Source organism: Mixophyes fleayi, chromosome 2 (assembly GCF_038048845.1).
Source record: "Mixophyes fleayi isolate aMixFle1 chromosome 2, aMixFle1.hap1, whole genome shotgun sequence".
NCBI classification, from domain to species: Eukaryota; Metazoa; Chordata; class Amphibia; order Anura; family Limnodynastidae; genus Mixophyes; species Mixophyes fleayi.
In genome coordinates this window covers 178,601,919-178,627,952 of record NC_134403.1, presented here as the reverse complement: position 1 = coordinate 178,627,952, position 26,034 = coordinate 178,601,919, and the positions used below count along the sequence as shown (strand labels likewise).

General features: G+C 39.5%; 1 protein-coding gene across 1 annotated transcript in view; it reads left to right on the top strand.

Moving 5' to 3' along the window:
• The window catches only part of TMEM132E (transmembrane protein 132E), a 376,668-nt gene that overhangs the window by 331,141 nt on the left and 19,493 nt on the right, over positions 1 to 26,034 (top strand). The window contains exon 6 of the mRNA XM_075195036.1: positions 9,889 to 10,094. Coding sequence (XP_075051137.1) covers positions 9,889 to 10,094 — 206 coding nt within the window. The remainder of the gene's footprint in view (positions 1 to 9,888; positions 10,095 to 26,034) is intronic.

The window sequence follows — 26,034 nt, the reverse complement described above, 5'->3', positions numbered from 1 at the left end:
CCATCTAGCTAACTTCTGCAGCACTGTAAACTATTAGAGATCATAGGCACCGCTAACTTGAGGCATTAACTAATCTGCTTACTATCTGCCTATGGTTTAGAGGTATAACTAATGATAGCAATAGGAGTTGAAGAGTAGCGTACGCGGCGTCCGCCGACGCGCGTTTCGCTAATAGCTTTAACAAGGCCTTGTTAAAGCTATTAGCTATTAGCGAAACGCGCGTCGGCGGACGCCGCGTACGCTACTCTTCAACTCCTATTGCTATCATTAGTTATACCTCTAAACCATAGGCAGATAGTAAGCAGATTAGTTAATGCCTCAAGTTAGCGGTGCCTATGATCTCTAATAGTTTACAGTGCTGCAGAAGTTAGCTAGATGGCAGTACTGTTGAGTGTGAGACCTTAAGAAATTTCTCTTTCTCTCCATATATATCGTTAGTATTATTGAAGAAGCGGTATAGAGACAGATCACTGGTCTAATAATAACATCACTCCGGATAATCAATATATGACACTATTAGGGATGCATCTTTATCTGTAGCCAACATTATTGGTATTAAGGGGCTTTAGGGAATATAAGAAGGGATACAATCCATTGACAGATTTAACCCCTAATTAGCCCATTACAGAGGTACTACCTCAATTGAGGAAGATAATTCTTGCAAATTAGCAATTGGAGTTTAACTGCTATATTATAGAGCGGTCCTATGAAAGCATTAATCTATCTATTATATAAGGATATCAGAGTAGCTTCGCGGCTAGACAATAAATATTGTCTATTTTAACTGATTTATCATTTTGTCAATGTATGTTTACTATTACAAATTTTAAATATTTCGCTACTAGAAGTACGTTCCAAACACAATACACAATAAAGAATGATTTTAATAATGTTAACATATTAATATAATACTGATATATATGTTGTTTATACCCATTCATGAGTGCCCCTTAAGGTCATTTTCTCTTTTCTCTGTTTATTAAGCCTATGCCCACCTGTCTACTGTTGCTGGGAACCAGCTGGGCTTACTTTGCCACTGTTCTCTTTCATTATCCCAAATGCGCCTTCTCAGCGAAGTAGGAGGGGCTTACAAATGCTGCCACCACTGGACTCCTTTACCGGCATCCAGAATTGGGTTTCTTCTGGTTCTGGATGCTGGTGGTGCTTGGTCCAAACCTCAAAACAGCCTGGAACGGATTAGAGTTGGGTCTAATCTTTAGGCCGCAGGAATAGAGAAGTTTCCAAGCAGGTCTTTGAAGTAAGTGATGTTTATTTGCTCCCACTGGTTGAAGGTACCAGTGAGCAGGTCAGATGAAGTAAGAAGAGCAACTTTTAATACAAAACAGTGTCTCTTTTATACACATTTGGAGACTAGTCTAAGCAGGAGGTAATCCATCCTCCTGTCCTTTTAACCAATCTGGGTTGATTCATGCAGCCTGCACGTGAATCAACCCAGAGAGGTTTAACACCTTAAACATTGTTGCTCGTGGCAGGGAGGAGTATACTTCCCCCTGTCCATGAGCTGCCAGGGAGAAGGGGGCTTAGCCCACTCTCCTCCCCTGGTGCCTCTCTGTCTGGGATGAGAGATTTATCTTTTAAATCTCTGGCCACAGTTACTTCCAGGGACCCTGCTCCGGGGTCTGGCTCTGTTCTCTGGCCGAAAATAGTACCAGGGGAGAGCAGTCAGATCCCGGGGCAGCAGTCCCTGCCTTGTCGCTAGTTGAAGCTCTTTGAGCTCCAACTAGGGACTTAGCTTCCTGGGACCCCCAGGAGGCGCTGCACCTTCTGACCTATTTGATTCCAGGAGCCTGGTCGTTCAGTCCTCCAGCAGCCATGGAAGCTGGCTGCTGGAGGGTGAAGGGGATCCAGGCCTGCCTCTGCAGTTCCACACAGGGTAATTACTCTTTACCTTTATTATACACATATACAATGCAATGACATTCAAAATACACATATTTACATTATACATAGTTACTTAGCGCCGGGAGTTAACCCCTTCAACGCTGAGCATCGTTTCTTTACCGGTGCCTCATCGCCTACACACACACTTTTCTACTTTGAACTTTATTATACATTTATACACTCAATGCCGGAGTTCAAGCTCTCACATGCTGCAATGCTGGGTGCTACTCAGTGCTACTTCAGATCCAGATATTAAACCCCCAGGGCCGGAGTCCATTTGTGCAGTGGACGATATTCGGGACCCGGCCACACTCCCCGCCCCCCCTGGTCCATGTGGGCTACCAGCAAGCCATGTCCCCATGATTTGGTTCCTTGTCCTGCAGTCTCTTAGGGTTACCGAGGGTGACCCGGGGGATCCGGCTCTTCCTGCCGAGACAGTCCATCCGCATTGCTGGGAGCCTTTCCTTGCTTGTAAATTATGTGAAAGTCATAAATTTGCAGGGCAAGGCTCCAGCGCAACAATCTGCCATTTTTCCCCTCAGTTGTGTATTAGCCACTTTAAAGGATTATGATCAATCACCACAGCAAATGTCATCCACACAAATAAGGTTGAAGTTTTTTCACTGCCCAAGCAATGGCCAAACATTCCTTCTCAATTGTGGCATACCCCACCTCCCGGTTTAGCAGTTTTCTGCTCAAATAGGCCACAGGGTGCTCCTGCCCATCTGGCCCCACCTGGCTAAGTACTGCTCCCAGTCCATAATGCAACGCTTCAGTTTGCACAATAAAGTTCTTGTCATAATTGGGCGCCAACAGTACTGGAGCACGAACCAGGGCTTCCTTTAATGACTGAAATGCCAGCTCACATGTGTGTGTCCAGTCAACTACTTTGGGGAGTTCTTCTTAGTGAGAGCTGTCAGGGACTTCACTACAGTGTTAAAGTCTGGGACGAAACATCTGTAATAGTCTGAGGTTCCAGTACTTGTCTTTGGGTTGTGGGCCGGGGCCGGGGTATTTCCCCTACCTTAGCTGGTTCTGGCTTAACCCTAACTCCCCCCACATGATGACCCAGATACTGCACCTCTGACATCCCCATTTGACACTTGTCTGCTCTGATGGTCAGACCTGCTCACTGAATTTTCCCCAACACTTTGCCCTACATGTTTCAGATGGTCCTCCCAGGATTTGCTGAAAATAGCAATGTCATCCAAGTAAGCTTGAGCAAAGCCTTTACACCCTTCCAGCAGCCTGTATTTGGTTATAACTCTTTGACATAACAAAATGTTTCATATTTTATTGGCTATATAAAACCACAATTGATATTAGACAAAGTTTTTGTGTAAATCTATTTATATACCAAAGCGTGGTTAAATAATGTATCACATACTTTCCTTCTCTCCTGGAATTTATGGGAGATGCCTTAACTCCGGGTAGGTCTCCCAGACTACTGGGAGAGCAGGCCATTCTCTCCCGTATCCTACCTACTTCCTATTGAATTGGGGAAGATGGGGGTCTTCCTGATGCAGTTCTTCACAAATCACTTCATTTTGGCCCTCTAATTCAAATATACGTTGGGCCAAAATGATGCAATTTGCAGTGCTCCGACCCCCTGTGCAGTTGCAATTTACATCCCATCTGAGATGTCCGGTAGAGAACATTGCAAAATTCAACAAGTATGAAGTATCAGCCATAGATAGTATTAAAATGCATTGTCAATTGTAATACAGGAGTCATAATAATAATAATAATAATAATAATAATAAATACAGCAAATTCATAATTTCACTCATTACCAATGAAAAATAGCTATACCAGACAATATTTTTTTCAAGAGTGTATCTAAGGTATGGAAGGACTCTAGGTGTATTTGTCAAGAAGAGTAATACAAAATGTAAAGTGTGTAAATAAAAAGCACTTTCAGCATGTAATTGGATTAACTTACATGATAACTTGTTTCTTATTACATTTTTGGCACGGTACCTGCTCAAATACCAGATATGATAAACTCTTTCTATGTCTGTCTACAAGTACTTTGTCCATTGGAGTTTGTTGACTCTTTACTGCTGTTTTTTATTCAATCACATGACTTTGTCCAATACTATTTTTTAAGTTATGTATCAGCGCCCATCTGGGTTTATAGAGTTGTGGAGTAAGATATCCTGCTTTGCAGCCTCTTTATCCATTGTCATGTGTTAGTACAACAAGCCATGCTGGCAGAGTTTTGTGTTTGTCTTAATTACCTTCTGCCTCATAGTGATTGTAAAACAAAATACTTCTCGATAGTCATACATGGAAAAAAACAGATGTGTTTTCTTGTAATGATACATCATTGAAAGGATTTCCTTACTATTTACAGGTACAATAGAAATATTTTTTTTTTAAAAAAATCATATCTTCTCTTTAAATAACATAATTTATTATGAAAAAGTGACATCTTTTGGGGGTTTTATTTAGCAAAAAGGTGCATTCAATGAAACTTGCCTGTATATATAACTCATTCATTAATAAGCTCAAGCAAGATGCTCTTACCAGCTTTAAATTACTATCTACACTAATAAGTATGAAACAATTACATCAGTAGAAGAGCTGTATCATAAATAAAACACTATTTGAAGGCATTTAAGCAGAAATAATTGTGTGTATAGCTCTTGTACGCTTTAATGCCAGAGTTTATATTAATGCAAGTCCTCACCCCACTAATGCATCACCTTATTAGTATTGTTGTCTATAGTCTTCATTAGGATGCATGATGATTGGTTCATAAGGCCAGCTGTAGTTTCCACTGTCTTTTTTTTTTTTTTTTTTAAAAGTAAAAGGTATGAGGTCACACAGCAGATTAGCTGCAGTGATCTGTAATTGGCACAATATCAGCTAAGTGACTCATCTTTCAGCAGTAGTGTATATCTGCATATGCCTGATTCTGCAATGGAATTGCTTCCATTTGCACAGTATTAAAACAGGGCCTTAATGATAATGGGTATCCATACCTGCAACTTTGTGGATGCAGAGCTTTCATTTCTATATAGGCAGGGTTAAAATAATACATGAGGTTGAACTTAAAATACTTTGCTCCCACTTGTTTAACTAAGCTGTCAATTCATTACAGAGATTAGCAAGGTCTCCATTAAGGTCAAACTAATGTATCAGGCTTACTTCACTGTGTACATTTTAAATGGAAATTACTGAGCATAAATGGCTTATTTTAAGACATGCATTTTTTTTCTATGTACTTTTGACTCCCAGTTAAGGTTAACATCCTCTCGATATGCGTTTTGACAAACTCTCACTGTTCAACACAGCAGGAGGCCACTTTGGAGCCTTGTGATTTTTCTTAAGCTCAAGAAAATTGCTTTCATTCAGTCTCAGTTGGTTAAATGAACATTGACAACTACCAGCAAATGGGTCACATAATGTTGCCTTAGTCATGGTTCTCCATATAATGATCATTGACAGCTGAAGGAGCAGAAAATAAGAAGTTCATGTTATTTTTGTTTAAATGTGGGCAGAGTCAGTAATTCATGGGTGGGCCTTAGATGTAACATCTGTCATTGCTGCAACCAGGTCAAAAGCATTTAAATGTCATATATACAAAAAGGCTAAAATAAATTATTTCTGGAGAAAGGATCGTATATTAGTGTACATTTATCCTACAAGACAGGATCATCTAGATGACAACTAGGAAATATATCTGAAATATATCTCACCATAGAAAAAGAAATCTAGGGAATCTAGAAAAGGGCGATTTTGTTCAGTAGTTTCAAATTACTCAGAAACACAATAATAGAATCATAAACTGATTGGCAAAACACTCTAATGTAGTAAATAGTGATTTTACTCTTAAATCAAGTGCATTTTAACTGTTTTGAACAATGGAAAACTAGCGTTTTAAAATTCATGGAACTTTTCAAATTTATTTCAAAGGCTCATACATTGCGCTCAGTTGAGTGGGATGATAATTACCCACTCCACCAATCACAAGCAGCTAGTGTCAGAAACTACTTGCGACTGTTTGACTACGATGTCAGTCAGCATCAAAGATTTGTAAAGAGCAGTTGCGTTTGGGAATCTTCATCCACAATGTAGTACAATTAGACATTGTGCGGCACTGTGGAATCTGTGGCACCTCATAAATTGATGATGATAATTGTACTACTTTTGGAAAGAAGAATAGTTTTGAATTATGATTTGTGGGTCCTTATTCAAATAAAACATTTGTGAATCGTCTACATGTGTCTTTATTTTTTTGATAGCTATTGAGGAGCCACATGTCTCACAGCGGCCAGAGGCAGCCATGGACATGTTGGTACTCATTGTTCCACAAGTGCCAGCAAGCACAAACATGTAATGTAACAACAGCTGGGACCACTGGGGTGGAACATTTTCCAGTCAGTTACCTATATGCCAGCACTTGCTGCTCCGGGTTCTCCACAGACTAGACCTGGATCCCACTATACCAGGGGGACCTCACATTGCTATATACCCTGTTAAAGTTGGGCCAGTTCAGCCTCCCCTAGCCTGGTACTGGTTACCACTTTAGCACTGGGATCCAATATCGGTTGTCCTGCAGCTTTTAGTGGGATTAAGATCAGGCTGACTAGCGCTGGGGCTAGTTGAGGAATATGGTGGATGAGCACACTTTTTTAAAAAAAAAATATTTATTTAACAAATTAATGTAAGTAGCCCATTCATTTCAATGGGCAGTTTGCATACAATGCACACCCTGGAAACCCCATTGAAATTAATGGAAGATTGTGCTTATCTCATTGGTTTTCAGGCAACCTTGAGTGTTTGTAACCAGTAAAATGTATTTGTTAGATTTCTATCATTTAGAGGTAGTGTTTTACATGGCAATTTGCTAAGTCTCTATGTAAATCACTAAAAAAAGTGATTTGCAGGGTGATTTCTGCAAATCACCATTTACGGCTTTTCTCCTATTATAATCTATGTTGGTTCTGGGCTGCTGTTACAGGAAAACTGTACTACTCTAGAAAAACATTTTACAGATCTACATAGATTATGCCCCTAGGAGTAAAGGCAGAATTGAAATGCTGCATTCAGTTAGTGTTTTCCTTTGATGACATTAAGCTTAGGTTATGTGAACATAGGAATCATTTAGTCCACCTCTCAAGTTCATGTTTTGAATTGGGAATACAGACACTGATCTCTATGGAGAGACCTCTGCGCTAGACACACAGTAGTCTTATCCCAAGGGATGACTGAGCATATTATACTTTACCATTTCCTACCTCTGCTATCTGGCTTGATACGATGGCTGTGTGCTCTGCCCTACTGTCTCTCCATAGACATCAGTAATATATTTGTGAGAATCTGTCTTTTGACTGCTCACTTGGCAATAAACAGAAAGGATGAGAAGTAAGTGATATAATATTTGAATATACAAGCCCTTAGTAGTCTGTTCAGACCAATCTTCAACCTGTTGTTTAAATTGGTAACACGTTCCCCCTCTAACATGTGCGTACAGCAAGGAGAGTGGCATTTTAATGACAATACTTTAATGACACTGCTACTAAAAAGCTTCACATGCTATATAAAGTTAAATGAAACCATTTCATATTTTTCAGCACCATAAAGAATTATCTAAAAATCTATCACAACATATGAACATTCACAATACATTTAAGTGCAGGTAATATATTGTAGCTGTGTTTTTTTTTTTTGTTTCTCCATCCAAACTGAATATAGTACTGTAGTTAAGTTTAATTTTGATGTGGGATTGTCTTTAAAAAACACAGTTTTTGTTTATCAAGAAATGTACTGTATTATTACACTAAATGCACTATGAAGAAACATCAGTAACAAGAGATGAAACAACAGCAACAAAAAATTCCTAACACTGCCTAAAATATAAATAAATTGACACATCTATAACAAAACAAATCAAAGTTGCATATAAGGCAGTTTAGGTACCAATGATTTAGAAACTAGATTGTATTGGTTTCTACTGGAAAATATACAATTATCCTAACATATGAATTTCCCTCTGTGGCTCTTTTCACTAATTCTCGGCTTAATTTACTAAAGCCCATAGCTCATTAGCTTGGCGGAGCTAAGTATGTCTCTCACCTGTCCGCTCAGGTTTAAAAAAGGGGAGGAGTGATTTCTTTTTCATTCTATTAGCTCGTGTAATGGAAAACTCATATCAACTGGAAAGTGTCAGACTTTTTCAAATGAACCCCTCTGTCTTTCCGGTTTCCTTCTCAGTGTGTTGACCTCTCTGTCCCACTCTTTGTTGGCCTGATATATTGTCCACTTTTAAGAAAAATGTAGACTGGCATGTTATTTGAGCAACTTATTGGTTCAATTCTGTGCAGCAATATCTTCAATGTTTTATATACAATTGACTTATTTACAATTTGTCTTGAGAAGTGTTATTGTCTCAGTAAAAGAGGGAGACAGAGGTTCCTGTCATCCTATTTTTGCGAACTATTCTGTGTCACAAAGTTAATTATGAATCATATTTTTACATTTTGCAGACGTGCCTTATTTCATAACACTTGTGTTTGAATAAAATATTATATTTAACAGGTAACCAGCAGTAAAGAAATTCAAAGGAAATACATTATTCATTTACACCAGACCAATTTTCTAAAGCTGACTCCTTAAGTTGCTTGTGCCCCCAACAAAAAAAGGTTAATAACCCCTGCTGTACAGGTTGTACACTAAGGGGTATATTTACTAAACTGCAGGTTTGAAAAAGTGGAGATGTTGCCTATAGCAACTAATGAGATACTAGCTGTCATTTTGCAGGATATACTGAATAAATGATAAATATATTCTGATTGGTTTCTATAGACAACATCTCCACTTTTTCAAACCCGCAGTTTAACAAATATATTCCTAAAAGCCTTGTAACTAAAATTTGCTGCTTAGAGAAAAAACTATTCCTAACTTGCATGGTGATTTCTCGTTAGCTCAAAGATACCATGGGTTTAAATTTGTGACAGTTTTTCTTTTGTAACAAATCTTTTTTGCTCACTAACACTTTGACAGGTTAAAATCTGAGCAGTCCTGAGGGCAGTTTGCAATTTTGTATATAATGGGCTTGACATTAATGTATCTGTTAAGTATGGGCACTTCCAGTGGCTGCATCATTCATAAACCTCTCATGTTATTTTTGGACTAGCTGCTAGTTTCCATTGCGTACATTTTACTTGGATATGGAAATGGATACAGTATTTTTGAGAAGTGTGATTTTGCCGGCCTGGACCTGCTTACAGATGTCTGTCAATATTTTTATCTGTATGTACCAACACAGAAGTATACATGTTGGAGACTAAACTTGGTAAAGCACAAACACTTGGGGGTCTATTTAAGAACCTTTGCAAATTTTGCTTTTTAACTAACATCTCTTATCGCCACTATTTACAGTGATGAGAGATGCAGTAATGAAGCAATTTAATTATGTGAATCCTGGACAGCTGTTCAGAGAATTGATAGGCGAATAGTAAACACTACCCTGTAGTCTCTGATCACAGAGGCATAAGAGTGTATTTTCGGTTTCTGTACCTATTCTCTGCACGTGAGCTCCTATCAAGCGTTTATACGCACAAATGTTGAACTCCTTTTATGAACTGGTGCCCATTATGATACAACCTATCCAAGATAGGCTAATTCAACAGCATAATATAAAGACACATTCTACCTCTTCTAATTCATGATGAGATCTGTATGACTCCAGTTACTGCAGACTTGAAATGTGTTACTATAAACCTATTGTCTGCCAGTGCTAAGAAATCTCTCTTGATCAAGGTTTCAATTGACTAATGACCATTAATGGTTGCATGTAGATGTGTACACCTCAAGGGCATTTAGTTGCTGAATCCCTATCTTGTCCATGTTACTCTGCAAAGGTGCAACACTATCCTCATCTATTTATTGACATGATTTGACTTAAATTGTGGGTTCCTTGTATTTTAATTATCTTTCTCTCTTTCTCTCTCTATTTCTCTTTTTCTCTGTTAACAGGTATCAAGCAGTTGTGACTATTTATTTGTGAGTGGGAAGGAAACCAGGGGATCGATGAACGCCCAATCCAATTTTACCTATGAGCACCTCAGTGCGCTACTAGAAATGACTGTATGGGTGCCCAAACTTCCTTTATCCATTGAACTATCTGACTCAAAACTAAGTCAGGTGAAAGGCTGGAGAATTCCAATTCTACCAGACAGAAGGTAGGCAGACAGATATTATATATGTATTGTGTACAACTAAATAGCTAACACTGGCCAAGCAGTGAGGAATAATTAAATTAATTAATAGTGAGTTGCACTTGTAAATCTCAACTGAAGTAAAGAATGCTTTACAACAATTAAACTACAGAACATGAACTGTTAATAAAGGATGGGAACTAAATCCATACATAACCCATGATAACATGCAAAGTAGTTTTAACAACTAAAGGCAATAGATCTGTAGGTTTTTCAAATAAAACACCTGACTTAGTAGTTAGAACTATCTCTGCTAGTGTCATGAGCCGTGGCGGGTTCCCCTGGCTGCTGCGACTCTCTGCCCCTATGTGTCGATGTCTCCATAAAGACCGGGACGTCACTACCGCTTCCTGCGTCTCGGATGCCTGGGCAACAGTCGGCAGCATTCCCTCCACTGCCGCCGCACCCGGACAGCTGTCAAAGAGCCGAGTGCGCGCGCATTGTGTTTAATAATAACTCTGCCTCCTGGGGCTGATTTAGTGCAGGTGGGAACCTCCATCTGTATTGGGCAGCATGAGTATTTAAGGCAGAGAGGGCTTAGCCTCCCTGCCGGTTATAGCGCTCAGCATCCTGTCTGCTTGCCTGCTCCTGTGCTGTTTGCAGGCTTTGGATTAACTACCGTGTTTGACCTTCTGCCTGGAACCTGGACCTTGATTGTTTGCTCGTTTCCCTGACATTTGCTTTGTGACCTGGACCTCCTTTGATCGCTGCCAGCCCTGTCTATTTGCCTGTACCTGACCTCGTATCCTGCTTCAGACCCTAGACCTTTGGGTTGTACTTTACTCCGCTTGTACCACCTCCCGCTATCTTGGGCATTCATAAGCTTGTACTACTTTGATTGTAAGACCTGGGGGCATCCGAGTACCTGAGAGCATAACCAGCTCTACGGAAAAGGCGGCTGCTATAGGTGAAAACCTCTTCTACTGGTTCTACAAGCTTATGCTAATACTATTAGCTGTAACAGTTAGAGTGTATCTAACAGTTGCCTAAACCAGCAAAAACTCAATACTCTCTGTTCCATGGGGTGGCATGATGTGGATAGGAGAGAGAAGCATCAAATTATTTTCCTTATTAAAGTACCTGTTAGATATGTTTTATTTGCAAAATAATATTTTTGTAATAGTTAAAAAATAAATAAAAATACATGTTCACATAGCTGGGTTATGTATTTAATTGTAATTCCCCAGCAGTATACAGCTCTATACATTAATACAATTTATTTGTTCTTTAAAATATCAGAATGATTTGTCAATTTAGACCTATTTCCTGCATCATGGCATTTTCTTTAATAACTAAACACATAATAACTATAATCTATATATATATATATATATAGTATATATACATAGGGCTCATTCATATATCATTTTGTTCCAAGAACAGACCCTGTGTTTGCCACATCTTAACCTTGCCAAGAATAGAGTCTTTATTTATTGTAAAAATGTAAATAAATAAAGAATAATTAGCGTATTTAGTTATTTGATTAATACCTGGGATTTATTTAGCTAAAAGTGTCCTTGAGTATTGTTATTGCATACTCATATGAATCCCTGCCGTTATGGTTCACTGCAGGCTAAAGCATAGACATATTAAAAGCATATACAAGGTCACACAAATTACACAGTAATATTAGCATGCTGTACAACTCAATCAATGTTCATCATTATACCTCCAGCACTTTTTTCTGGGAGCAGTATTTTATAGCCTACATTATATTGATATTGTGCAAACCATAATAATATGCTACTCTATTGACTTTGTATGATAGATTAGTTAGTTCTTAAATAAGGGAAAGTAAAATACCAAAATGGTCAATAAATATGGCAGCATTTCCTCAATTTATCAACAAAAGTTACAGGTCATTTCTTTAACCACTTGATAACTGGATGTTTAGGAGTAAGGATAGATAGGTATGTGGTGAGCAGATAAAAATGTAGTGGTAATGAAGAATATTTTGTGGGTTTTTATATTATATTTATATATTGTAATAAGTGCGGAGGGTAGGGTGATCGCTAAGCTAGCAGTTTTAATCAAGGTCACAAAAGGAAATGAATGTTTTGTAGGATCTATAAACCAGTTTTTGTTCCATCTGCCTAATAGAAGCATTAGACCCAAGTAGATGACACTACTGGGAGAAATTTCTCTTGTGCCATGCGTGTTTTTTTCCCCTTGCGTACTGTCCGTGAGACAATGCTTTCAAAAGTGTAGATGCATTTTGTTCCTTTTATGAATCTCTTATGGGTCTCTATGAGAATATTGACCAATATTTCTGAAGGAGATTATGCACTTATCGGGGTTGATGTATCAAGTTGCTAACAAGTCTGTAGGCTAATTGGAGGCTGCAAACACACCTTGTATGCACAGAGGTCTGGGGTTATTTTCCACAGAGCAGCTCAATGCAACACTGTGAACCTTATTTACAAAACATATTAGCAGCATACCACAAATTGCTTTGATTTTGCACTGGTGCGTCTAGATGGGTCGTTTAGAGCACTTTAAGCTGCATGCTTATTTTCCAATCTTTGGAGATGCCTTTGCAGTCTAGAAATCTGTCTGAGTTTGTGTTGGTGCACTGAAATCTGAAGAGGTGCACTGCGCAAAAGTTTCAGCATTACAACTCCAATCTTTTTTCACTTTAGAACCACCCTTTCATCAAGTTATGCAAAGTATGAGACATTTGGAGTGCCATTATTACATGTCACACTTTTGTATGTTTGCAGCTTCTCTGTTTACATTGCTTAAAGTCCACAACAAAACGCACTCCCTGGTGAATTGCAACTGGAAGCCGCACCCTTCCACAAAGCAAGAAATGTCCCTAAAAATGCACACTTTCCACTCCCTTATCTAGTTTCAGGAACCTTGGTATACAAATGGAATCTTGTTTAGCAAGGGACACCCTTACACCCAGGGCCTGATTAAGGGTTCCAGTCGCCCTAGGCTAATACACCGGTTGTCGCCCCCCCCCCCCCCCCCCCCGAACATCTGCCCGCCCGCCATCCATTTATAAACTATGGTTACAGTGGAAATTCAGGAAAGTTGTACAATGAAGACAGTGGAAGTGGCGGTATGGCCACTGTGCGTGTATATGTATATATATATATATGTGTATATATATATATATATATATGTGTATGTATATATATATATATATATATATATATATATATATATACACATCACACCACACACAAAATTGTAAAATATAAATTACTACAAAAAATACAATTAATTCTGCAAACATATTGAAATATCATTACAGTAACATTCCGCAGTGAAATTTTGACAAATTGCTCCGTTCTCCCTTACCTGATCTTGCAGCGTAGACTACTTGATGTTTTTTCTTGCTTGATCTTGGAGCTTTGTTGCTAGTTGGCTGGATTCTGGAAACTTGGAGTCCTGTATTGAAAATGTGCAACACTTTTATTATAGTGAAAAATGTTAACAAACCCTCAATGATACAAACACAACACTCCAAATAAAATGACCAAATAAAACAACCCCCTAGTACAGGCACATATAGACAATAAAATATATAAAAATTATTTCTATTCATATACTAACATCTACCAACCCCATCTGTCAAGTATTTAACATTCTAGTGAGTGACCGCTGAGACTACAGAGAGCATCCACGTCACAGCCACACAATACAGAGAACATGTCCCCCACAAGCTATTTCATCACCTACCCCAGCCATTTTTGTAAACCCTCACCAGAAAGTTTGACACTCCATCCATATCTTCACCCACCCAACCACTCATTTGCTCACCCACCCAGCCAATTAATCACCTCACTTTAACCAATCCATTAACCCTCCATAGCCAATCCATTAACACCCACCCACCCCCGCTAGCTAATTAATCAACAGTTGCTGGTAACTCAGAAACCCCCCCTCCTAGGTAAATTAATCAATCTGTTGCAGCCAATACATCGCTCCCCCCCCCCCCACACACACAATTCTTCAACCCACTGCAGTCAATTCATTAACCCCCCCCAGGGCAAATTGATCAGCCCATTACAGGCAATGCATTACCCCCCCCCCAATCATCAACCTACTGCAGGAAGTTAATTAACCCCCACCCCCACAAAACCATTAACCCATTACAGGCAACTCATTACCCAACCCCTCCCCCCCAGGCAGCTCTTCAAAACCATTGCTGCCGATTCATTAACCCCCTCCCCACACCAGTAATCCCCCCCCCTCCTCAGTCGCCACCTGTATCACATCCTCCTCCATTATATTATACACAAAACGTACCTGGCTGTCTTCCGCTCCTCCTCTCTGCAGACGCCGACACTTCTGTCTTCTGACAGGCAGCTAACAGTAATCCGAGGAAGTTAGCTGTCCTGTCAGTAGGGGCGTGCTGTCACTGCTTAGTGTGGTCACGTGAGATGTGATAATCTCACGTGACCACACTAAGCAGTGACAGCGCGACCGCTCTGGCAGGGCAGCTAACATCCTCGGATTTACTGTTAGCTGTCTGCCTGCCTCCTAATTGGATCCGCTGACAGTCGGGACCACCCCCCTTCAGACTAAGGGGCGGCGCCAATCGGTAATTAAAAAAATAAAATTAAACTCTAAGAACGAATATTATTGTGCCCGGCACTGCGCCCCCCCAGGACCCAGCGCCCCAGGCTGCAGCCTGGTCAGCCTATTGACTGATCAGGCCCTGCTTACACCGTTCAATTATTTCAATCAGCCAGTGCAAACTTTTGCTCCTCGACAAAAGCCATCATCTTGTTCTGCAAATCTATACACTCTGTCAAAAATCTAGCCACACCAATGCAAATAGAGGCACATGGCATCACCACAAAGGACTTTGCATGACAGGGCAGCAATTTTGAGCTTTGGATAGAAAGCCCTGTGTATCTATTTTTTTTGCTATTGCTCCTATTTTTTTTTTTTTAATAAATTCTTTATTTATTAAAAAAGAGAAAGTACAACTATGCAAATTATCAATGACGCGTGGTAGATATGCATATTGTTACATTTAGTACAATAATATTATATGTTAACAGAGAGAAATATGCAAAGTATATATGATAGAAGTCTATCTGTCGACAATTACAATAAAGCAAGCAAACAGCTGTTTCCTCTTTCTCTTTTGTTTTTTTTTTTCTAATGAATCCAAATGAACAGAATTTGACACAGGAAAACAAGAGAAAAAGAAGGGGGTTAACACACGGTAGGAATAGGGGAAAAAACAAGGGTAAAGAAGGAAGGGGTAGGAGGAGAGGGGGGGAGAGTATGTGAAACTCTACATACTATTTTCAAATGTTCACGTGATGAATGGAGGGGACTGTCAAATCATATACCTGAGTAGGTGGAGGATAAGCCAATTTAAGTTACCTTATATAAGAATTCAAAGGATACATTTTTGAATGTGCAGCCCTCAATCGATCGAGGTTGGGGAGCAAAGAAGGGTCTTAAATTCTACTGTTTCCTTGAACTCCAACCAGCTAAACCAGGTGGCCGTGAAGTCCGAGTAATTATCTTTTACAGAAAGAATAATATCATTCTTTGACATATAAAATTCGACTCAATCCTTGAGTGAAGGGGGGGGATCGAGATCGCCAATGCATTGGAATAACTGCTCTGGCTGCGTTGTTTAAGTGTTTTAAAAGTGATTTCTTGTATTTAGATGAGGGAATATTGGAGAGAGATAAAAGCTAAAAACCCGGGTCTACCGGAACCTCATGGCCAACAATGGTCTTAGAGAGCCTGATAACTTCATCCCAAAAGGGAGTAATATGAGGACATTCCCACCATATATGCACCAAAGAGCCAAAGGCTCCGTTACATCTCCAGCATAATGAGGACATCTGAGGGTGATATTTATGTAACGTGGAGGGGCACCTATACCATCTTGTCAGAAGTTTATAATGGGTTTCTATGACCGAGGCACTCACAGAGCAACTATGTGTGTTTTGATAGATCTTGGGCCATGAGGTCTGTGATATATAAGGTGCTAAGTCTCTCTCCCATGGACCAGTATAAGATGGAGCTGCTTGAAATATATCATTCATTAGGATTTTGTAGATACCTGAAATGGTATGGGAGGGAATGTTTTTAGATAGACACAGAGCCTCAAAGGGAGTAGGTTCCCTAGCCAGGGAATTGCAGCCTCTCACTGATTTAACATAGTGCATCACCTGTAAATATCTCCAGTACTCATTTGAGGGAAGCGAGTAAGTAGACCGGAGCTCCTGAAAATAAAAGAATTTCCCTTTGACCACCAGCTGGCTGAGGCTGACAATCCCAGCTTTAGACCACTTCTCAAATGCACTTCTGGACAAGCCAGGAGGAAAATCTGGATTGCACCCGATAGGGGTCAAAGGGGAGGGGACTGACCCCACACTACTCCAGGTGCGAAGTTTATTCCACACCTTCAGAGTGGGCCCGATTGCAGGGTGGTTTATCTTAGGGACTCTAGGCAACCATGGAAGAGTACATAGATGATTTCCACTGAAATTACCCTCTAACTCTACCCATTGCTTATCCTCTCTTCCTCTGGTCCATTCTAGGATTCTATTTAAATAAACTGCCTGGAGATAGCTTTGAAACATGGGCAATTGAACTCCTCCTTGGTGCTTTCGTCTATATAAAATAGAATGTTTAAATCTGGGTTTTCTTCCTCCCCAGACAAATCCACTAATGAGTTTTTGGAGATTGTCAATAAATACCTTCAGGATCTGAATCGGTAGTGCTTGCATAATATATAATACCTTGGGTAATCTATTCATTTTTACGATACCCATTCTGCCAAACCAAGAAAACTTCGGAAGAGACCATGATCCTAATTCTTTTTTAACTTTAGACAGTAATGGAGAGTAATTCAGACGGAAGAGATGTTCGTTATTTTTTGCAATGGAAACTCCTAGGTAACGTATATGTGACTCTTGCCATTTAAATGGGAACGCACCCTTAAGACCTGCAATCGTATGTTCTGGAGCGGAAATGTTGGGTGCAGTAGACTTGGAATAATTAATTTTAAAGTTAGAGAGATGGCCAAACTTTAAAAATTCAGACATTAAATTAGGGAGAGAGATGACTGGATTTGTGACTATTGCCAGTAGATCATCAGCAAATAGAGCTAAACGATATTCCTTTTTTCCTATCTGGAGACCCGAAATATCAGGGTTACACCTAATAGCCCTCGCCAAAGCCTCCATACATAATACAAATATCAAAGGTGATAATGGGCAGCCCTGACGAGTTCCGTTAGAGATAGAGAAGGAGTCTGATAAAATACAGTTTATTCTGACTTTAGCTGAGGGACAGCTGTATAAGGCTAGAATTTTACTTAGACAGGAGGGGCCTAATCCCATATGTCCTAAAATCCCTCTCATAAAACACCAATCCACCCTGTCGAATGCCTTTTCGGCGTCTGTTGACAGGAGGACCGTGGGGACTGAGGAGACGGAAACTGCGTGTATGAGATCAATTATTTTAGTTGTATTGTCTCTAGCCTCTCTTCCAGGGATAAATCCCACCTGATCATTAGAGATCAAATTAGGTAGTAGCACTTTCAACCGGTTAGAGATTAATTTGGCAAATAGTTTGACATCAATATTTAATAAAGAAATTGGACGATAACTGGGGCATAAAGCAGGATCTTTCCCCTCCTTAGGGATGACCGTAATGTGAGCTTCTAAAGACTGGGGCGAAAAACTATTTACACTGGAAACATCGTTAAAAGCATTTAGAAGAATGGGACCAAGTTTTTCCATGAAAGCTTTATAGTATGAAATTGAAAAGCCGTCTGGGCCAGGGCTTTTCCCTGATGGGGAAGATTTAATGGCCTCTGACAATTCTTCAAAAGTGAAAGGAGAATCGAGCATGTCCCTAGTTTCTTGTGAGATCCTAGGGAAACTGATATCTCTCAGATATTTGTTTATCTCCTGTAGCCTAGAGTCCTCATCATTACTTGAAGGGGAGGGCCTGATGTTATATAAATGAGAATAATATTTCCGAAAGGCTCCCGCTATATTATTGTCTGTGTGTTTCAAGGCTCCCTTATTATCTTGGATCGAATGAATGTAAGTAAGGGATCTTTGGGCTTGTAAAGCTCTTGCCAAAAGGCGTCCTGGTTTATCACCCCATTGGAAATATTTATTTCTGCATTTTCTCCAGACCAATTTCATTCTATCATTCAACAGTTTGTTTAGAGTAGATCGTTTCTTTTGTAACTCCACTAAAATCTCGGCGGAGAGAGACTGTTTGTGATCCGTCTCTAATTTTTTAATGTCTAAAAGGAGGGCATCTCTAACCTCAGCTTTCTGTTTTTTGAGAAAAGTACCCAGCTGTATACACTTACCCCGGATAAAACATTTGTGAGCCTCCCACACTACCAATTTCGAAGTCTCCCCATTATCATTTATAGAGATATATTCATCAAGAGAAGACTCTAATTGGGCTTTACAATAGTTGTCTTGTAAAAGTAATTCATTAAACTTCCACATCCATTGTCTGGGAGGGGGAACAGCCATATTGATAATCATATAGACCGGGGCGTGGTCGGAATCTGTCACTTGCCCTATCCAAGAGTTTTCAACCAAGTCAAGAAACTTGTGATTAATAAAAAGATAATCAATCCGGGAATAAGAGGAGTGAGGATGTGAGAAGAAGGTATAATCCCTGTCGGAAGGATGGAAAATACGCCAAGCGTCAGCCTATTGCTCCTATTTTTAATCTAGTGCACACTTAGGTACACAACACCAGCATATAATTGCTCATTTGTCCAGAATGTTGGGCTTGCCTTTGCACCTTGGGCAATGTGGTTACCCTGTACACAAAGTGTAAAGTCAGGTCAGTTCAGTTCCAAAACTCTTCTCATTTAATTAAACTTTTACTGCTTCCTTTCCATGCACAACTTGCATAAACCACATTAGGATATGAATTAGCTCAGGGAACTAAGGTGACAATTAAGGATCTTCACTGACCCCCGTGTTTTGGTTTTGCCAAAACCGCCATCACGTGTTTTGGTTTTGGATCTGTATTTTTTTGCAAAAATTGCTAAAAAAATGCTACAATCACATAATTTCATTCCTTTTTGTTCCTACATTTTATTGACCTCAATAACATTAATTTACAGTCAGTTTTGACCACCTCACAGGTCACAATCTTATTTTCATCCAATTTATGCCTAAAACTGTAGCGAGCTGGCTGGTTACTAAGTGACAGAGCAACGGCATAAACACGCGGCAGTTTATATTACATTTAGGAAACTTCACCACAGAGCAGTGGCAGAAAAAAATTGGTGCAAGTTGGAATTGTCCTTGGGCCCTCCCATCCACCCTTATGTTAGGTATTAAAAAGAACGTGTACAGTTTAACAAGCACTTTAGTGACAAGGACTGACACGTTTGTGGCTGACGTGCTTGGTTTGTTTGGGCCCACTCAAAACAAGCTACCAATGGGCTTAAGGCAGCTAAGCTAACAGTGCTGTCAATGAACTCTAAGACTGCAGTGAGCTGGCTTGTTACTAAGTGACAGAGCCATGGCACAAACACATGGCAGTTTTTATCACATGTAGGAAACATTGACACACAGCAGCGGCAGAAAAGAAAAATAGTGCAAGATGGAATTGTCCTTCGGACCTCCCACCCACCCTTATGTCGGATTGACATAATATAATTAGTGGGCAGCGGACTAGAGATGGTTATAAAGTCAACATTATAATGACATCGACAATATTATTAGGACAACAATTGAAATGTAGATAGTATTTATTAGGTTGACAATTCAAATGTAAACAGTATTATCACTAACACTAATCCTGTCCCTATCTCTAGATCTGTCCTTAACCCTTTCCCCGTCCCTATCCCTATCATTGTCTCTATCCCTAGACCTGTCTCTAGCCCTGTCCTTAACCATATCCCTAGCCCTATAATAATACTGTCCACATTTGAATAGCCTACTTAATCATACTGTCCATCATGAGAATTGGTGATGTAAGAATACTGTTTCTGTGTGAGCAATGGCACTGGAGACTGGAGAATGACAAGAACACTGCCACCCTCCTATTTTTGTGTGAGCAATAGCATAGAGCAATGGCACTGGAAACTGGAAAGTGGCAAGAACATTGCTACCCTCTTTCTATGTGAGAAATGACACTGAGCAATGTCACTGGAGAGTGACAAGAACACTGTTACCCCCTGTTTCTGTGTGAGCAATGGCACTGGAGAGTGACATGAACACTGTCACCCCTCCTGTTTCTGTGTGAGCAATGGCACTGGAGAGTGACAAGAACACTGCTACCCCTTCTGTTTCTGTGTGAGCAATGGCACAGAACAATGGCCCTGGAGAATGGAGAGTGACAAGAACACTGCTACCACTGTTTCTGTGTGAGCAGTGGCACAGAGCAATGTCACTGGAGAGTGACAAGCACACTGCCACCCCTTCCGTTTCTGTGTGAGCAATGGCACTGAACAATGGCACTGGAGACTGACAGGAACGCTGCTACCACTTCTGTGTCTGTCTGAAAAATGGCGCTGGATCTCCGGTGGAGGGAGGTACTTATGGAATCCAGAACCTGCGAGATCCGGCGATACCACGATGATGTTTTGCTTTGATTTCAGTTCAGAGGAAGCGGGACAGTACCGAGCCATCTCGACTCGGTACTCGGAATCGGGATGTTTGAGGGAACTCAGTTTTTAGAAAACCGAGCCTGAGCATCCCTAGTGACAATGTAGCTGTCTTAATTTAAAGTATAATATTTGAGAATTTAGCCATATTAAAGCTGTTGGTTTACCACCATACTGCTGGATATTCATATATTGTGTGTCTAGCATGTGTAAATGACACCCGACCTTCAGTTAGGGGAAAAATTTAATTTAGCTATCAAACTCGGAGAATATCGTTGAGTTGCAAAAAGCGCTGTTTAATACATTTACCCCCTGGAGTTAAAAACGAGGCCTTTTGCGTTGTGCAAGATGTGTTTATGAAATGAGGAACTTTAAGTATGCACAGGTACAATCTCATATTTGTGCTTTTGCTTAACAATTTCGGCTGTGTCATAATGCACATCAATCTGCTCCCTATATAGAATGATCCTCTACACTTCCAAAAAAAAATAATCTACCATTTTGCTTAAAAATAACATCAAAAATATAAGAAATGTCTTTCACATCGTGCTGACCTCTGTTGTAAATGACGTCCAATGAGTGATGCAAGTAGCGAAGCAAGCAGGATAATGAATGGTATTTGGTCTCCTTCCATATTTCAGAAAAACACTTTTTTATGAAGAATACTTATTTTCCCCTAAATTAGCAGCATAATGTACTTGTATAATCTCATTTGTATGATTTACTAACATGAAGCAGATTATAGAAAATAAAAGGTTTGAATTTGTCTAATGCTTGCTTTTTGTTACAAAGTCCTTAATGTAGACTGAATTAGTTAGAACATCCTTTTCTGTTATGCAGCCAACATTTGGTATAGTAAATAGTTATATTGGTAAAAATGGAAATAAAGTCATTTCATGCTCAATTTTGTTGTTGCAGAAGGAAAGATGAAAACCCTACACATAATTAGGCTGGCAAGAGTTCCCCCTCAGTGTTTAGGTACACATGGCTTTAGAAACGCACTCCAGTGTTCCCCATTCCACCATGCAGCTACGCATTGGTACTTTAAACATAAGAAAATTCCAATTTCTCCTCTTCAATTTTCTGCACCACTGCTTTCTAGTGATTTCAGCCAGGGGGAAGATCGGTAAGTTTGTTTTTCAAGAGAGAGAATAGAAATGGCTTAATTTTTTCCTTTTAACTCTTTCCTACTTAAGAGCCTATTGTCTATATGTAACAGTGAAGGCACTTTTTTCTTTTAGTTTATAAAAAATATACACCGATCAGCCACAACATAAAAACCACCAGCCTAATATTGTGCAGGTCTCCTTCGTGCCACCAAAATAGCTCTGACCCTTCGAGATGTGAATTCCACGAGACCTCTGAAGGTGTCCTCTGGTATTTGGTACCAAGACGTTAGCAGCATTCCTATAAGTTGCGACATGGGGCCTCCATGGCTCAGGCTTGTTTTTCCAGCACATACCACAAATGCTCAATCAGATTGAGATCTGAGGAATATGAAGGCCAATTCAACACCTTGAGCTCTTTGTCATGTTGCTCAAACCATTCCTGAACAATTTTTGAGTTGTGGCAGGGTGCGTTACCCTGTGAAAGTGGCCACTGAGATGGTTGCCCTGAAGGGTCTGCAACAATGTTTAAGTTGGTGGTGCATGTTAAAGTAACATCCACATAAATACTCGGACCCAAGTTTTCCCAATAGAAAATTGCCCAGAGCATCACACTGCCTCCGCCGGTTTGCCTTCTTCCCATGGTGCCTCCTGGTGCCATCTCTTCCCCAGGTAAACGGCGAACACCGTTCTGGCCGTCCACTTGATGTAAAGGAAAAAGTGATTAATCAGACCAGGCTATCTTCTTTCATTGATCCATGGCTTCAGTTCTGGCATTCATGTGCCCATTGTAGGTGCTTTCAATGGTGAACAGGCATTAGCATTGACAATAAGTCAGGTCTGCGGCTACACAGTCCATACACAGCAAGCTGTGATGCACTGTGTGTTCTGACACCTTTTTTTCATAGCCAGCATGAACATTATCAGTAATTTGTGCTACAGTATATGATCTGTGGGATTGGACTAAACGGGCTAGCTGTCGCTCCCCACATGCATAAGTGTGCCTTGGTCGTCCTTGTCCTTGTCGCCAGTTCACTGGTTGTCCTTCCTTCGACCACTTTTGGTAGGTACTAACCAGTGTATACTGGGAACACCCCAAAAGACCTGCCGTCTTGGAGATGCTCTGACCCAGTCATTTTGTCATCACAATTTGGCCCTTTGCTTCCAACACATGAACCTCGAGAACTGTCTGTTTACTTGCTGCCTAATGTAATATATCCCACCCCTTGAAAGGTGCCATTGTAAGGAGATAATCAATGTTATTCACTTCACTTGTCAGTGGTTTTGATGTTATAGCTGATCAGTGTGTATAATAAATATAAAAAGAAAGGTAGTTTTCCCTGGCCTCCATATTTTAGCTTGTTTAATATAATGCATTCTTTATTTTTTACCTAGCTTAAATTCACACAGTTGGGGCCAAGACTTTTACTGAGCATATGAGCTTGACACCTCCGGCTTTAAAGATCTGGTGCTGGATGAATGCAAAAACCAAGTCTCAGTCTGCAAGCTGTAATTCTTGCTCCTGAGATGCTTTTGTACCTGTGAATAAATCACACTAAAAGCAAGGAGAATAATCTCTGTACAGGGAGGCTCTCAGCACTTTAATGTAATGTTTTGCAATTTCAAGTCTTGCAAAAGGCTAGACGCAAGGCACAGCGACAGAAAGGCAGTAACTGTGGTTTAACTGTAGTTATGTTAGGGACTGGAAGAAGCAATTTTGCATACTCCAGACTAGTTTTACACTGACCCAAACAGACATGTTTCTAGAACAATGTTGTTGAAGGATATTGATCAATTCAGGGAAAAAATTAGCATAAAGCAGCTTTGTTATACACAAGAAGAATATAAAACGTTAAAGATACAATATCAATCAGATTCTCTTTTATAGGATTTGGGGGTCAATGTAGTAGACTGTGGTTTTGTTGGCTATATTTAAAACTACAATTTCATTAAAGGCAAAAAAGCAGCAAGTTTATACATTTATGCAGGAGGGCATTTTACAGTAGCAATTTTGAATAATTTTTAATTGAAGTCCTTACCACCTTCAAACAAATAAAGCTTTTTTTAATAAATTTAGATTTTGGATTCATCTATGGCAGTCAAAAGCTTCAAAAAGAGTGGGTGCAGTGCCGGAAATGTAACACAACGAGCCAATGTAGTAATGGTACATATTGTATACTGCAGTCACTGTGAATAGCAACGGATGGCCCATATTAGCTTTCATGATTTTCATTCAAGAGTAAAGGAAATAGTCATAACCGTGATTTTCTTGCAAGATGCCATAGTGACTGGCTCAATACTTGTTGAGCCATTAGAGCCAGGTAGATAAAGAAATAGAAAGATATGCGAGAGAGAGATATATGAGAGCAAGATACAAGAGAAAGAGGTTTATGAAAGCTATTTCAGAGAGATATATAAGAGTGAGAGAAATATGAGAGAAAAGGGCCTATTTATTAATGTATATACCCAAAAAAGAAGGAAGGAATCTGGCACTGTGCTACCTCTCATCAAGCTGATAGATATTCGTAGCTGTAGAGTAGGGATATTGTCACATCCCACTAAAAACTAAAGGGAAAATATTCAGCACTAAATTCTCAGCTTGAAGAGGTATAAATCAAATTAATAAAAATAAAATGGTCAAACTATGGCAAACTCCGTATAATAAATGTTCATAATATGCCAAAAATATATATTACATTTATTAAAAGCTGATTAAACATCTCTGACAATAGACTGAATAACCTAATAAACCATAAAAACAAGTTGTTGATATTTAGGTAACTGGGGATAATGACTGGATTCGCAGATACAGATCCTATTATTATTATCCTGAAAATAAGTTAATCCCAGTTCAGTATATAAAACGGTTAAATAGAATCTGTATCTTTGAATAAATTCATTATCTCTGGCTATTTAAATATCAACAATTTGTTTCTATGGTTTATTAGGTTATTCAGTGTATTGTCAGTTATAGATGTTTAGTCAGATTTTAATAAATGTAATATATTTTTTTTTAAATGAACTGTATCTTATGAGCAGTATTATATGGATTCTGCCATAGTTTGATCATTTTATTTGTATTCGGTTGATCTTTACCTCTTCAAGCTGAGAATTCAGCGCTGTCTATTTTCCCTTTTCTACTTAATAATGTACGCTGATAATGCCCATTTTATATTGCTGCTCTTCACAGTGATAATTATTCTTTGCAGCAATTTACTAAGAAAGTGTCGCAGGGGTAGCTGTGCAATACTCAACTGTTTAGTGATACTGGCTTACAGTAGTAAGGCTTAGTTTAACGTGTCAACGGGCTAGTCTCCAGGGATATTTGCAGTCGTTACTTCGGCTATCAGTTCCACAAATTTTAAACAAAAAATATTTAGAAAATAAAGTTTATCTAATACATTTCCATAAATGTAAATAATATTTTTCATAAATGTAAATAAGAAAGCATTTTTTTCATTGAATTTCTCAAGGCAATAGCAGAAGAAGGATTGTAATGTAACATGTAATGCTTGTGAATCTAATTGCTAACAGAGGTTACATCCAGGGTTATCTCTGATAGCAGTGCTATTACCAATATTAATCCCTTGATAGACAGACAGAAGGCCTATCTTCAGCGATAACACTTCTCTTACTTAAATAAATAGACCTCAGAGAGGGATATGAGAGCAAGATATGAGAGAAATCTATGAGAGAGAGATGTGAAAGGGGGGTGTGTGAGCAATGTCACCGGAGACTGGTGAGTGACAAGCACACTGCCACCCCTCCTGTTTCTGTGTGACCAATGTCACCGGAGACTGGAGAGTGACAAGCACACTGCCACCCCTCCTGTTTCTGTGTGAGCAATGGCACTGAACAATGGCACTGGAGACTGACAGGAACGCTGCTACCCTGCCTGTGTCTGTCTGAGCAATGGTGCCGGATCTCCGGTTGAGGAAGAAAAAAAGGAAGAGAGATTTGAGATATATCAGAAAGAGAGGTTTGCTGTTTCAAAGGTACTTTTTAAAAAGGCTTCCTTGTTAAATAGTCGGAAGCCATTGATAGAAAGGGAGAATACGTATCTCCGGCGAAAAACCCCCACACATTTTTGCTGTAAATATGGCTTTTATCTGCTTAATAAATAGAGATGAGAGAGAAATCTATGATATGAAAGAGAGGTGAGAGAGATTTGAGATTTATCAGAGAGTTAGGAACATTTGAGCTATTTCAGAGA